This window comes from Triticum aestivum, chromosome 2A, assembly GCF_018294505.1.
Source record: "Triticum aestivum cultivar Chinese Spring chromosome 2A, IWGSC CS RefSeq v2.1, whole genome shotgun sequence".
NCBI lineage: Eukaryota > Viridiplantae > Streptophyta > Magnoliopsida > Poales > Poaceae > Triticum > Triticum aestivum.
Genome location: NC_057797.1, coordinates 526,231,381 through 526,246,470, shown reverse-complemented (window position 1 = coordinate 526,246,470; position 15,090 = coordinate 526,231,381). Strand labels below are relative to the sequence as shown.

The following is a 15,090-nucleotide window of genomic DNA, read 5'->3' as shown; positions in this document are numbered from 1 at the left end:
GGTATTATGGAAACTATTTTCCTCCTGTCATATGCTAAATTAAATCCAAACGTCTTGGTATTAATTTGAGCAACCCAAATAAAATACAATATAATATAAGATTATGTTGCAACATTCTTAGCTTTAGATTTGATTTTTTTTGAATTCCTCCCCCAAAAAATCAGGGTTCAACCATATAGTGACCGTACATCATAAAATGCTGCATTATTATGAGATCATTTGGGACGGTAACTGCCTATTTCTGTCTGTTATATTTAAAGCACTGATCTTACAGTCGCTGGAGATGATCATCCATATCTTTTTCTTTTTGACATCAATCCGTATCTTCTTTTTGATTGAACATACATACATTGTTAAATATAACTTGGATTAGTCTACTTATTTATAGGCCATTTCGGTAGCAGAAAGAGTGTCTGATGAAAGGTGTGAATCTTCACCTGGCTCTAAAGATTCCTTGGTTGGATATCAAGTTCGTCTCGACAGTGCTCGGTGCTTGTTCTTTCTTTCTCATATGCATATGATATTCATTCGGAGTTATTACAAGTCTCAGCGATGCGTTGTAGATATGTTTGTAATAATTTTGATTCTTGCTACTGCTTTAGGAATGAGAGAACAAAGCTTCTGTTCTGTACAACTGGTATCCTTCTGAGAAAGTTATCTGTAAGTACTGCCCTCATATCTATCATTGTTGTGTCTTCATGAAGTGTTTTGATTGTGTGCCAAAGTTTCAGGCTTTCGGCTACTAAAAAATAATACTGTTTTTTCTTAATATTTGTTCTTCTGCCTTTGTCATTTCTTAATAGCTGCTAAGGATCCTTTCTTACAAACTTCACATATTTCAGGGAAACAAAGACTTAAGTGATGTTACTCATGTTGTAGTAGATGAAGTACATGAACGCACTATTTTGGTATGTACTTGCTTGTGTATGTTCTTGCTTTATGTGCTACAAAATGTCTTGTTTCTTCGTATGATAGATGAATCACATGATTAATCCTAATTTGCCCCTGTCAGAGCGACTTCTTACTGATTGTTCTTAAGAGTCTTGTTGAAAAACGCTCTAATCAACCAGGAAGAAAGCTGAAAGTGATTCTCATGTAATGTCCATTCCCTTATATATTTTTTTAATTTCTTTTCACATTTGCAGTTTTTTGTTGCACCGATTATTATGAGATCTGTGTATTTATATCTTTGTGCTTTATCTTCAGGTCTGCAACTGTTGATTCAAGCCTATTCGCACGATATTTTGGAGATTGCCCTGTGATTAGTGTTGAAGGAAGAACACACCCAGTTTCAACTCACTTCCTTGAAGATGTTTATGAGAAAATGGAGTACTGTCTTGCTTTGGATTCTCCTGCATCAGGAGCATACTTCGCACAGCATGGAGAAAAGGTTTCCCTTTGCTTAATTTTTATTCTCAGTGTAATACAAATCTGTCAACCGTTGGAGCCCCTTTCTAGGACCTTACTGTTGGAGCCTTTGACTACTGCTGCTCTGTCTCAATTACTATATCTTGTAAATATCCCCTGTTTTCAAACTGTATACTATATCTTGTAAATATCCCCTGTTTTCAAATTATATACTGATCTAGTTTTCCATTATATGATATTATTAGCACAGAACACATCTTAGGTTTTTGTGAGCACTAGATATCTTTTTCTTGATCTTCTGTGTCTGATCACAGTTGTTTTCAAGAATCAAGGATGGCATGCAACTTATTTTCCATGTATTGCCAGCCCAATATGATGCAAGGATATGATGAGGCTCGTACCTGCACAAGCTAGAATTCCCTGTTAGAAACTTGGAAATTTGAATTGTTTTAGGGAAAGAGTGTTATACATATGCTTAATCTTATGGTATACAGTGATAGGCATTTGTGCAAGTATCTGCGCCTTCAAATCCTCGAAGCTAGCCGGCGGGCAAGTTTATATGCATGATACTTGTCCTTCACTGTTTCTCATCAATTGTGTGCTATATCAATGCCTAAATCCTTCTCAATTTCTTTTCCAGTGGAAGCATGCTAGTAGCTCAGTGAATAACCGGAGAGGAATGAAGAACCTTGTCATGTCCTCATGGGGGGACGAGTCAATGCTTTCTGAAAATTATGTTAATCCTCACTATAGCTCTGATTGCTATCAGTCATACAGTGAAAGGACCAACCTGAATCTAGTGAGTTTGTTCTCTGAACCATATGTCTTGCACCTTTTTTTTTTACGTTTCAGTTCTCACTGAAAATCTTCAATTGTCAACTCAGAAACGCTTAAACGAAGATGTCATTGATTTTGATCTGCTGGAAGACTTAATATGCTATATTGACGAGAACTGCCCCTTAGGCGCTGTCCTAGTATTTCTTCCTGTAAGTTTATTGCATTATGTCAGCTTAATGTTTGTTTTTTCAAATACATATATTTCTTATTTCTTATCATGTGGAGCATCCATTTGTCATTGATTGTACCACAGGGAGTTGCAGAGATCGAAATGCTGATTGATAGATTATCTGCTTCAGTTAGATTCAAAGGGGCATCATCTGATTGGATCCTTCCTTTGCATTCAATGCTTTCACCCACTGATCAAAGGAAGGTGTTCCAGTCTCCACCAGAAAACATTCGCAAGGTGTACTCTTGTCTCCCTAAATCTAGCAAGTACTTAGTTACTTATTAGTACTTACGACAAGGTATTGCAGGTTATTCTTGCCACGGACATAGCGGAGACTAGCATTACAATTGATGATGTTGTATATGTAGTTGATACTGGAAAACACAAAGAGAATCGTTATAACCCACAGAAGGTATCTCTCTTGTTTGTACCTGTCATTTGTGCTTTTTCAACAAATAAAACTTTTCCAACAAGGATCAATACACTATGCAAACCACAAGCACAAGTTCACCAAGTATAACTGCTGGGTGAAATACTATTGCACTCTCTTTATTAGCCTATGGGTTTCGTCACAACATTCTAGTTGGTAAGCTTCATGGACTAGCCAACGCAACCAAAAGTCTGAACTGATGGGAAGGGCTAGGCAATCTACATACACTTCAACACCCCCTCTCACGTGTGACGCGGGAAGTCAACACGTGAATAGACTCAGAGGTATGGCTCAGGAGGCCTATATGTGGACACAGAGGGGGGCAGCAGCAATTTGTGGATAAATTGCGAAAGCCAGGACTTGAACTCAAGACCTTAGGCTCTGATACCATTTTAAGCTTCATGCAGTAGCCAACATAACCAAAAGTCCGAACTGATGGAAAGGGCTAGGCAATCCACATACACTTCAATACTAGTTACTCTGATGGTTTTTGGGCATGCAGACATTGATCGTTAAGTTATTTATATGAAGTAGTGGCCACGGATTTCTGAGTGAAATACCTTTGAAGTAGTGCACTCATGAAATCATACTTGATGGTGTAGTGGTCATATGTGCATCATGTGTAGGTTTCTACAAGGCCACATTGTGTAAAGCCTGTGATTTAGACTTGTAGCCTATGATGCCTAGTTACCCACAGTAGCAAGCGCACGTGGATGTGTTCTAGAAAACATGCACGTGCGGAACACATCAATGACTTAGCAGCTTCGTTCTTTTTGTGCTTGCCCTCGCGACCATGATAATAACCTTTTAATGCATTCGTTGACATGATAAAATCTTAATAAAATGGTATCCTATAAGGATGCCATATGTAATATGTTTATGACGATGATTAAGTTGAGACATAATATCTCAAGTAAATGACACTTCTAACTATTCTGTCGTATATTTTTGCAGAAAATGTCAAGCATAGTAGAAGATTGGATTTCTCGTGCAAATGCAAAACAGAGACGGGGACGAGCTGGTCGTGTGAGGCCTGGGTTGTGTTTCTGCCTTTATACTCACCATCGTTTTGAAAAACTGATGCGGCCATTTCAGGTTATTGCATGTCATACTCACTTTATTTTTGTATAAGATCTTGCGTCCAAGATACATCAGTCAGATTCTCTAGAGTATAAGGACCTTTCTGCTATTCCTTGTTTGTTGATCATGCTTCATAAAAACCTACCAGTTTTCCCGCACTTGCTATCTCAGCCCTGACATGCCATCTGCATTTAATTAAGAAAGTTAGAAATCTGAATTCTGCACAAGAGATTTTGCATCCAATATTTCAACATATGCAGATATGTATTGTCTCGACGCAAGTGGGCTACACTTACATTAGTACTATTCATATGCTAAAGATAATCTCACTCATCCTAGATGGAACATTTAACCATTTTGCACTGATATTTCTGTCTACTTTGTTTATAAGGTGCCTGAGATGCTGCGGATGCCATTGACTGAGCTGTGTTTGCAAATAAAATCACTTCATCTGGGTGACATAAAATCATTCCTACTAAAGGTACAACCCCCCTCCCCCAAATACCATTTTTTTGTGTTGGGTTGGTAGGGAGGCGGGTCAGTCACATCCATGATACCTTTCAAGTTTTCTGTCACAACATGAGCTTCATTATAGTTATATATGTTTTGATTGCTGTTTTGTGTCAGCTGTGTGACATTGTGTTGCAGAGTGCTCACATTACGTTGTCTATCATAATTTTGCAGGCTGTAGAGCCCCCAAAAGAAGAAGCTATCTCCTCTGCAATTGACTTGTTATTTAAGGTTCCATTCTGCTTTCTATCATGTAAACCTGCAGTGTGCTGATCATAGGTAGATCAATATTCATATTTCTTTTCTAGCTCGTCATCAAACTTTATCCTGTCTGTTTGTTGTCTTGACTTTTGAGTAGGTTGGAGCCTTTGAAGGACATGAAGAGTTATCACCTCTTGGCTATCATTTAGCAAAACTACCTGTTGATGTTTTGATTGGCAAGGTGCGGCTGACATATATTTCACTGGTTCATTTATCATATGTAGCACTCCCCCATCCATCGAAAATAGACGACTTCCTAGAAAGTGTACAGTCAAACTTTAACTATTGGTATATAATAAGATAACTGAGGTTAGTCAAATCAAAATTATATCATTAGATTTGTCATTATTTTTTTATAAGCTTGCAATTCCTATAATTTTGTACTAATGTATTCACATACAAAATAGCGGCTAAGGTTGCATCATAGAGACCCTGCACATATCTAAAATGTCATGTATTTTGGATGGAGGGGCTAGTTATTTGATGCATACAGTTTCATCAAAGTAACTTGGTAGATTGCTGGGATACCTTTCCTAATTAGCATATCATCTATGATGGTTGCCATAAGAGAATCTCACCATGTCAGTTGTAACGCTCATTAATTTCGTTAGTACTGGATGAGAGGAAGGACTAGGATGGATCTTATTTGTAATCTTAAGGTTACCATGCAAATTTGGAAACCGATTTTTTTTCGAGAAAACGCAAAGGACCTTTGCATTTCATTTCATGGAAAAGGTAGAACAATCCTCCTAGGAGGTGAGCAGTACAAAGAAAAGCACAAAATCAGTGGACATCCCAGGTTGTGGGCAGAACAACCCGAAGTCCCTGGGCTCCTGCTCTAGCCCAACACCGGGCCTCGTCCTTGATCCTATCCACTAGGGATTCGATGGATGGCGTGGCGTTGTCGAAGACACACGCGTTCCTGTGCTTCCATAGCATCCAGGGCACAAGCAGCGCGATGGATTTGAGGGCCTTCCGATGCGCCGGCGGCGCGAGCTCTTTCGCGCTCAGCCACCACTCCGTGACCGTGTGCTCCTCATCGGGGATTTGGACCGGAATATGCAACCAATCAAGGACAAGGTGCCAGGTCTGACGTGCAAAGGGGCATGTCAGCAGCAGCTGCTGGATAGTTTCCAAGGCCTGGTCGCAGAGGAGGCATCGAGGGTGATGCTGCAAGCCACGTCGCGCAAGCCTTTCAGCGGTCCAGCAGCGATCCTGGGCGGCGAGCCAATGGAAATTTTTTACCCGTGGAGGCGCCCAGCTCTTCCATACCAGCTTCCAAGAATGGCTCCGTGTGGATCCCTGAAAACTGGCCGCATAACACGAGCGCGCCGAGTAGATGCCATTGGTGGTCCACCTCCAGAGCAGGCGATCCGGCTCGTTCGTCAGGATGGTGTGGCACACAGCCTACCATAGCAGCAGGTATTGTCCGATCTCGTGCAGACCCAGGACCCCTTGTATATCATGTGCCCAAGAGTTACCTGCCAGCCCTTCTGCCACCGTCCTGGCCTTGCGTCGACGTTTGGGAATGCATTGGTAGAGTAGGGGAGCTATCTCACCTACAGACTGCCCGCCAATCCAGCGATCTTCCCAAAAAAGCGCCGTCGAGCCATTTCCAATGATCATGGTAGTGGAGGCGAAGAAGAGCGCGCGCTCCTCGTGTGAGAACTGCAGATCGAGACCTTGCCAAGCACAGTCCGGATCGACGCGGGCGAACCACAGCCATCGCAACCGTAGCGCGAGACCAGCGCGCTCCAGGTCTCGGACTCCCAGCCCACCATACGCGACAGGTCGGCACACACGGCTCCAGTTGACATGGCAATGGCCACCGTTGGCCACGGCCCGCCCAGCCCACAAGAAGCCTCGCTGGATCTTCGCCAATTGTTTGAGCGTCTTCTTTGGGGGAGCGAACGCGAGCAGCTGGTGCACTGGTATTGCGTTGAGGACTGATTTGACAAGGGCAAGACGCCCGGCTTTGTTCATGAGCCACGCCTTCCAGGTAGGAAGCCGGGCAGCCACCGTATCGACGAGGGGTTGCAACTGGGCGGCAGAAGGCCGTCGCGTCGACAACGGGATGCCCAGGTAAGTGATGGGAAGCTGCACCACCAGGCAACCCAATTGGGCGATCACCTCGTGTTCCTGCATGTCACCGTGCAGGACGGTGGCGGAGCTCTTCGCATAGTTAACCAGCAGCCCGCTCGCTTTGCCGAACAGGGTCAAGATACCCTTGATGGCAGCAACGTCCTCTGGCGTGGCATGACAGAATAGCATCACATCGTCAGCATAGAGGGAGATCGCCGGGATCGGGCGTCGGGGAAGCAACTGCTGCAGTATGCCGGCATCGAGCGCGCGGTGCATCAGCCGCCCAAGCGTGTCCACAGCGAGAACAAACAGCTGGGGGGACATGGAGTCGCCCTGTCGCAGGCCTGAGCGGTGCCAGATCGGGGGCCCGGCTTGCCGTTCATCATGACACGGGTGCTGGACGTCGATAACAGGATCGCAAGCCATTCCCGAAATCTGTCCCCGAACCCATATTGGCGCAAAACCTCAAAGAGGAATGGCCAAGATATGGAGTCAAAGGCGCGCGTGAGGTCGAGCTTGAGCATGATCCGCGGAGCCCCGAGTTGGTGCAGCATTTTGAGAGATTGCCTCACGAGGATGAAGTTATCATGGAGGCTCCGGCCGGTGATGAACGCGTTCTGGTTGCGACTGACCAAGCTATCCAATCTGGGGGCAAGCCGCAGAGACAGGACCTTGGTGAATATCTTGGCCACGATATGAATCAAGCAGATCGGGCGATAGTCACGAAGCTGCTGGGCGTCGGCGCGCTTGGGCAGTAGGGTCATGAGGGCTTGGTTGAGCTTGCCAAAGCCACGGCCCCGCATCTCGAACAGCTGCTGGAAGACATCCATAAGGTCCTGTCGAACGATGGTCCAGCAAGCTCGCAGAAACTCCGCGGTGAAGCCGTCAGGCCCCGGTGCCTTGCGAGCGGGGAGGCGCTTGATCGCGTCCCATACCTCCTCCACGCTGAAGGGAGCGTCCAGGCTCGCCAGGTCGCAAGGCTCAATGAGCCCCTCCAAGTTGAGCGTAAGGTCGCGGTCGACGGCCGTGCCCAGGATCTCGTCAAAGTGCTCAAAAGCAGCCTGCGCCATCGCGTCCTGGTCGGTGACCGTGTGCCCATCCACGGCCAGGCTAAAGATCCGGTTCTTCTGACGACGAAAGGAGCATTGCCGGTGGAAGAATCCCATGCTAGCGTCGCCTTCCTTGAGCGTGGCGATGCGGGCGCGCTGCCTGGCGATGGTGCGTTCCAACGAAGCAAGGCCAAGGTACGAGACCTTGAGGCGCTTTCGCAGCCAATCCTCCTCCTGAGTGAGAGCTCGATCCTCCTGGGCCTTGTCAAAGCGCGATATGAGCTCCCGAGAGATGGCCAACTTGTCGCGGATACTGCCTGTCGTCTTGGCACTCCAGCTGGTAAGCCTGCGCGCGGTGAAGCCGTCAGGCCCCGGTGTCAAAGCGCGATATGAGCTCCCGAGAGATGGCCAACTTGTTCGTCTGTTGTTCTTGACACCCTCGGTTCAGAGTTCGATGACTACACATACCTCCCAGCTCTTGGCACGCGGGGCGGCATCTTACTGGCTTGGAAGAGCAGGGCCGTATCACGGACCCGTTGTTCACCATGAATGCCCTCTCGGCCAGAGTGGCCACGGCCTCGGGCACCCCTTGGTGGCTCTCTGTCGTGTATGGACCTCAAGACGACGCGGACAAAATTGCGTTCTTGCTTGAGCTGCGGGAGATTCGTGTGGCCTGTCCCGGGCCATGGATGCTTTGCGGAGACTTCAACCTCATCCTGCGCGACGAGGACAAGAACAACGGCAACTTAAATCGTCGTATGATGGGCAGATTCCGCCGCCTCGTCAATGACCTTGCGCTTAAGGAGGTCTACCTCAACGGGCGTTGCTTCACGTGGTCGAACGAGCAGTCCCCTCCCACTCTTGTGCACCTGGACCGTGTGCTCTGCACCTCGGACTGGGAGGATGCACACGGCGAATGTCACCTTCGCTGCCTTGCGTCGGTCATCTCGGACCACTCCCCCCTGCTGCTGGACTGCTCCCCCATGCCCACGGCGCATAGACGATTTCATTTTGAGGACTTCTGGTTGAGGCTCGATGGGTTCCACGACACGGTGGCTGCGGCTTGGGGCTCGGTCCATGACCCGGACCCCTTCCATCGATTGATGTTGCGCTTCCAGGCCACGGAAACCGATTTCCCCTTAGTCAGTTAGTCTTTAGTCATCGCTACACTGCCCTATTCACAAAATCTGGAGGCATATTCTATTTTCAATGCATGATGGAATTAAAAATTTCAGTGATAGACCCTATTGTGTTCCTCATGTATCTTTGAATTGTTGCATATTGCACCCCTTCTATCCATTTCTGTACCAGTTGACTAACGTAGAAGAATTTACATTAATTTGTATGTGTAGTGCTCCTTTTCATACCTTGTGATTAATTGAGTTTTGCCACGTATCGGTTTTGTATCTGTCCAAGGGTTCACTAAAATTAATCTATCTGTCCAACATAATTTTTGTAGTTTATACCAACTCCTTTTCTTCCTGTTCTGATGTGCCTATGAGAACTGCAGATGATGCTCTATGGGGCTATCTTTGGCTGCTTATCACCAATTCTTTCTGTTGCTGCTTTTCTGAGTTATAAATCCCCTTTCATCTCTCCAAAAGATGAGGTATTATTTGTATAGAATGATAAATGTTTCATGTATTTTATTCTGAAAAAACTATTTTATGTATTTTAATTATGTCCTGACATTCCTGTTTTTTTGTAACACAGAAGCAAAATGTAGAGAAAGCAAAGGCTGCATTGTTGAATGAAAATCTTGATGGGTCTACTTCTATAATAGATAACAAACAATCAGATCATTTGTTAATGGTTATTGCATACAACAAGTGGTCCCGCATACTGCAAGAGGTAACTGCTTTCTTTTGTTATGGAATTCAGTTTTTGTCATTTGATAGAGTTGTATGTATGCATAATAGTTAGCACCATGCTTTATCTTAGAATTTACAATTGGCATGGTTTGTGCTGTACATACCAGACACTAAAAGATGATTCTGAATTGCAGCATGGAGCTAGATCTGCTCATCAGTTTTGCCGTTCATTCTACTTGAACAGTACAGTGATGTACATGATCAGGTTGGATTCCTAACAGTTATTTAATCTTCAGGTTCTAGATTGAGATTCTGGTTAGTAATACTGTGATAGAAGGAACTAGTTACTTATCACCTTTTTTGAGATAAAAAAAAGCCCAGATAAATCAATTTTCTCGTTTTGTCGCTACCACATCAGCAACCACCCAACCATCTCAATATCACATGGTAACCGTAGTGATACCAGCTAGGGTTTAAGTGAACCTAGCAAAGCTCAAGTATTGGTTGGTAACTTGCAGCTCTCCTCTATACCCGCGTTGGTGCAAGAACATATCTTCTGTAGTTCACTACTAATTGTATAAGCGATTGTTAACCTGTTTTTTGTTCACGCCTACTTCCAAATTTGTTATACTTTAATGTAGAGTCAACTGAGCAGTTACTGCTAACAAACATAAGTTTTTCAATTTTATTTTGTAGTAAAATTGTAAAGTACTCCCTCCGTAAACTAATATAAGAGCGTTTAGAACACTACTTTAGTAATCTAAACGCTCTTATATTAGTTTACAGAGGGAGTAACTGTCAACTACAACCATCTAATTTGATTTTTATCCCCAGGGACATGCGTCTACAGTATGGCTCATTGTTAGCAGACATTGGACTTGTGGATCTTCCTAAAGATAATCTGGTATGTCTTAAAGAATTGCATTAGTTCGTAAGTAACTGAAAATTAACCTGATAATTATTTACTCTAAATTTGGATAATGTGTCATATAACTTTGTCCTGTTAGTTGATTGAAAAATTAACCTGATAATTTACTCTAAATTTGTATAATGTGTCTTATAACTTTGTCCTGTTAGTTGATTACAAACTGTGTACTGAAATCACGAAGCTCATGTGTGGATCACTTGGGTGATCCTGGCGGTTTGTGTCACATGATGGTCCAAGTTAACTCTGCCTCCAGTGCACTTCTACCTTAAATAGGCATAAACACCTATATCATTATATTTGAGTTGAATATAGGATTCACAATTAATCTATTCCAGTTTTTTTCCATCTCTGGGAGTTTCTCACCCTCAAAAGAAAGGAGGTGCCTTTAGTTTCACTTTCACAAGTTGCTTATATGAATACTTCTTAAATCAAAATAGCTGAACTTCTACTTTTCCAGATTACAGGTTTAGGAGTACTAACCTGCTAATTTAATTTATGAAGTTTAGTGACTTTAGTGGCAATTGAGATATTTTACATTTAGTTTTCTTAATTTGTTGTATGACAACAAAGTTGTAAAAGTAATGTTTAAAATTCCTGTCTCGAGACCTTGAAAATTTAGTAACATCAGATAGAGAAGAGAGGAAGTAGCTTCCTTTCTTTTGGGGTACTGCAGATGGTACAATGCACTTTACTTTTACTCATTGTTGCCTGAATTCTCCTTTTCTAATTTGAGTGGAGACAGACATAAAAATCAATCTTCTAATGCCAATATATTTTACCGTTTTCCAGAATCAAATGAATGGGAATAGAAAAAGCAATCTTGAGAGTTGGTTTGCCAATATATCTCTTCCGTTCAACTTATATGCTGGCTACACCTCAGTTATCAAGGTAATGATGTGATTTTTGTACACCTTTTTGTCAGTTTGTTGATGTGCACCACAGTCTAAAATAAATATGCCCATGTTTAAGAAATGATCTCGTACTGTTACTTGTTCAGAAGTATAATATCTTACCATTTATTTTTTAAATTTTCAATATTATGCTAACATTTTTATAAAATGCTTACGTGGCATTTGTAGTCGGTCATAAGTGCAGGTCTATACCCTAATGTTGCAGCAACTCTGGAGGGTGTTGATCCAGGAGCTTTGGGTGGCAGAAAGCCATCTGATGTTCTGTTTGGTAAGGATCGTCCTCGATGGTATGATGGAAGGCGAGAAGTTCAAATACACCCATCGTCTGTGAATCACAGCTTGAAGTCAGTGCAATACCCATTTCTGGTGTTCCTTGAAAAGGTTTGTTTTAGACTTGCATGACTGGAAGAGTATCTCTCAATCCCTGCCATCTTGTTTTCTTCTTGAGGTGGATGTTGTCTATTTAGTTAGTTTTTGTATAATATGATTTTGGTGTCAGATAGTATATGTACCACTACCTTGGCTTCTAGACACTAGCAGATTCAGAGAAATTTGCACGTACTAATTAATTTCTTAGATTCCTATTTCTGTTTGAAGTAGTGCTCGATTTTAGTGACCCATATGCCATATAATAAGGACCCGAATATCCAGCGAACGTCAGATTTTTAGGAATGGCAAATCGAACATTTTTGCATGGCAAATTATGTTTGCCGAGGGCGGCAAGTTTAGTTGATGAGCATGGCAAATCCGCCTCAGTTCATTTTTTTGCCAGGAAATTGCCGTGCTTGCCAAATAAATTTGCCATCCTCGCGCCCATATAAATTGCCATGAATAACGTTCGATTTTCCATGCCTGAAAATCTGATGTCGGATTTTTAGCATTTCCGTACAATAATGTATCTGTGATTATGGTATCAGCCCCAGCACACCAATTCAGCAAATGCGAGCTCTAAATATCTGTTCCCCATTTTCAGGTTGAGACTAGTAAGGTGTTTCTACGTGATACCAGTGTCATTTCCCCCTACTCACTCCTTCTGTTTGGTGGTTCAATGGTAATCCAACACCAGGTAAGCCCCCGCCCCCGCCCCAGCGCTCACGCACAACAGAAGCACACGAAAATTTTAAATGGTTGAGTATCTGGCAAATACGTTGAACCCCACCTTTTCGGAAAACTGTAGTATATGAGTGTAGGTTTGCCCATGTGTTTGTTAATTCCCTTGTATTTGTCGTACTATGTTACTGGAGTACGACTCACAATTGTTGGGTTGCACTTAAGCTAACATGATACTACTAAATTTGTGATTCTTCAACTAAGATTTCGTCCTCTGCCTTTCATGGTATGCTGTCATGAACCTATTGATGCTCAGAAACAAAAACTTGTGTTGGCTTTGTTTCCAGGCTGGAGTCGTTATTATAGACGGATGGCTAAGGTTAACTGCTGCTGCACAGACTGCTGTTTTATTCAAGCAACTTCGCATTACACTTGATGCTGTTCTGAAAGAATTGACAAGAAAGCCGGAGGTATGTTGTCTCCTTTTTGTTTGATATATAAAGGTGAAACCACCGATAACGTGAATATGCCATGCAGTTGTAGCGTCTCCTGCACATTTGTGCATACATTTGCTTATACCAGTATCACTTTACCATTTATAAAAGATGTATAACCTACTTTGAACAGAAGGCTGCTTCACCACATGCAAAAATCTATAACTTGCTGTGAACAAAAGACTGCTTGAAGATGGTATTCATATCATTTAATCGTTTGTAAAAATGTATAACCTACTTTGTACAAAAGATGGCTTCATTATATGCAAAATGTATAACTTGCTATAAACAAAAGGCTGCTTGAAGATAGTATTCATACCATCTTCGCATACATTTGCTTTGTATCACTTCACTATTCGTAAAAATTTGGAACCTACTTTCAACAAAAGGCTGCTTCAGTATATGCAAAAATGTATAACGTGCTATGCACAGAAGGCTGCTTGAAGATGGTATTCATACTATATGCTGTATCTTGCAATTTTCTAATTAGTTGGTCTGAATGTATGATTTCAGATGGCAACTTTTGTTGACAACGAAGTGGTCAGATCCATCATTCATTTGCTGTTGGAAGAAGAAAAGGCCCAACAAGCATGAATTGTGGTAATCTCTTCATATTGATTTTTTCTTGTACATGATCTTACTTGGAGAATGAGCAAACAGCGTGGCAAGTATGATCTTGCAGATTTAAATGTTAAATGTGGAGCACTAGAGCTTCTTCAATGGAAGAAATCATTGTCCTCGACTTTTCAAATTTTACATAGAAAACATGTTAAAACAAGCCTTGGGATGTCATCTATTAAGTTTCGAGGTTAAGTGTTTTGATTTCTGAACTAACTTCTGTTACTTCCAATAGGTCAATGGATTACTGTACAGATAATGGTGGAACTGTGGCGGAATTAACTTGAGAACTTGTCCTCAGATCAGGTGCCCGGATCTACATTGCAAATGACCTGGTACATTCTAGCATGTTTGTCTTGGTAACTGAGTAGTCTTTGTCCTGATACCTGTGTGCTCAAATCATGCTAGTGAATTTCTTATACTAGTAAAAAAGTTGGATCTAGTGATTTTGGGCATTTTAGTTTGTTAACTTCATTTGTGTCTAACAGACGCCTCGTAACTAGTCAATGAGTGCCAATTTTCGTATACCTTTATGTGGCCCTCCATGTCACCAACTCACCATGTGATCTTATGATTTCATCTCACGAACACACGAAATTATGGGTGTCCCACCTTGTCCATTCTAGTTGTCATATTGGCTAGCAGAAGTGACGTGCACGTCTTTGTAGCGTCACTAGTGCGTGGAAACTCTTCGGTAATGCTGAAAGGAGCATGGAATTTGAAATTATCATGCCTATCATGTTTAGCTAGCATTTACTTTTTGACGCAGTGTGATAATGCATATAATTATATTCTGCAGCCGCTGGCCTTTTTGGAGCACATGAGCTTTCTGTACCGGGCCTTCATGCTACATGATGAATGCTATCAAGTAGCGAAGGTTGATTCTCAGGGCTCGCCTGCGGTCTTTTACTGTGTTGGTGACTGACGACGGAGAAGAAGTTTCAGAGTGACCAGATTTCATTGGCTTGACTTCTTTACAGAACAAAAGTGTATGATTTACTCATATCACAATGCCTATATGCTACGGTGAAAGATAATTGCATTGAAATGAAATACTCTCTTGCAACTTCCAACTTGTTTAATTAAATATTGTAGTGTTCATATACACAAAAAGTAGGATGGAATGATAGGAAGCCATATTGTTTCTAGAAAGCAGGGCAGCCCGACAGGAGGCAGCTTCAGGGGTTGTATGGTAGGGCCATGGTTTCGTCAGCAGGGACGGTCGTTGATGCCCTCCCTTTTCTCCGGCCCATTTTCCTGGCCAAATCTCGTGTCTGGTCGCTTTACTCCTTCGGTAAGGGTCCACTCCTGACTGCTCTTCCTCGCATCTTCTTCACACTCCTAGCCCCTTTTTCACCTTTGCCCCCAACCAGGCAACCACCCGGCCTCCCCCCTTTCCACAATTTTTACATTTTCTTGAGGGAATGAGATTCTGCGACTTTTACTGATTCCATGTCCAAAGAAGTCCAGTCCACACAACGTATGCCCCAAA

General features: G+C 42.9%; 1 protein-coding gene across 4 annotated transcripts in view; it reads left to right on the top strand.

Annotated features, from left to right (window-relative positions):
• The window catches only part of LOC123189235 (DExH-box ATP-dependent RNA helicase DExH7, chloroplastic), a 29,653-nt gene extending 14,982 nt beyond the window's left edge, over nucleotides 1-14,671 (top strand). For 2 of the 4 annotated variants that reach the window (XM_044601605.1, XM_044601603.1), the window contains exons 12-35: nucleotides 389-489; nucleotides 603-660; nucleotides 843-908; nucleotides 1,013-1,095; nucleotides 1,207-1,390; nucleotides 2,009-2,167; nucleotides 2,253-2,354; nucleotides 2,459-2,611; nucleotides 2,682-2,786; nucleotides 3,759-3,899; nucleotides 4,276-4,365; nucleotides 4,569-4,625; nucleotides 4,753-4,836; nucleotides 9,297-9,395; nucleotides 9,500-9,637; nucleotides 9,792-9,862; nucleotides 10,432-10,501; nucleotides 11,315-11,413; nucleotides 11,605-11,817; nucleotides 12,410-12,502; nucleotides 12,834-12,956; nucleotides 13,494-13,580; nucleotides 13,834-13,933; nucleotides 14,398-14,671. In XM_044601605.1, coding sequence (XP_044457540.1) covers nucleotides 389-489; nucleotides 603-660; nucleotides 843-908; nucleotides 1,013-1,095; nucleotides 1,207-1,390; nucleotides 2,009-2,167; nucleotides 2,253-2,354; nucleotides 2,459-2,611; nucleotides 2,682-2,786; nucleotides 3,759-3,899; nucleotides 4,276-4,365; nucleotides 4,569-4,625; nucleotides 4,753-4,836; nucleotides 9,297-9,395; nucleotides 9,500-9,637; nucleotides 9,792-9,862; nucleotides 10,432-10,501; nucleotides 11,315-11,413; nucleotides 11,605-11,817; nucleotides 12,410-12,502; nucleotides 12,834-12,956; nucleotides 13,494-13,574 — 2,370 coding nt within the window. In that variant the 3' untranslated portion in view covers nucleotides 13,575-13,580; nucleotides 13,834-13,933; nucleotides 14,398-14,671. The remainder of the gene's footprint in view (nucleotides 1-388; nucleotides 490-602; nucleotides 661-842; nucleotides 909-1,012; nucleotides 1,096-1,206; nucleotides 1,391-2,008; nucleotides 2,168-2,252; nucleotides 2,355-2,458; nucleotides 2,612-2,681; nucleotides 2,787-3,758; nucleotides 3,900-4,275; nucleotides 4,366-4,568; nucleotides 4,626-4,752; nucleotides 4,837-9,296; nucleotides 9,396-9,499; nucleotides 9,638-9,791; nucleotides 9,863-10,431; nucleotides 10,502-11,314; nucleotides 11,414-11,604; nucleotides 11,818-12,409; nucleotides 12,503-12,833; nucleotides 12,957-13,493; nucleotides 13,581-13,833; nucleotides 13,934-14,397) is intronic. The other 2 variants (XM_044601606.1, XM_044601604.1) reach the window with 2 other exon arrangements.
• The last annotated feature ends 419 nt before the right edge of the window (nucleotides 14,672-15,090 follow it).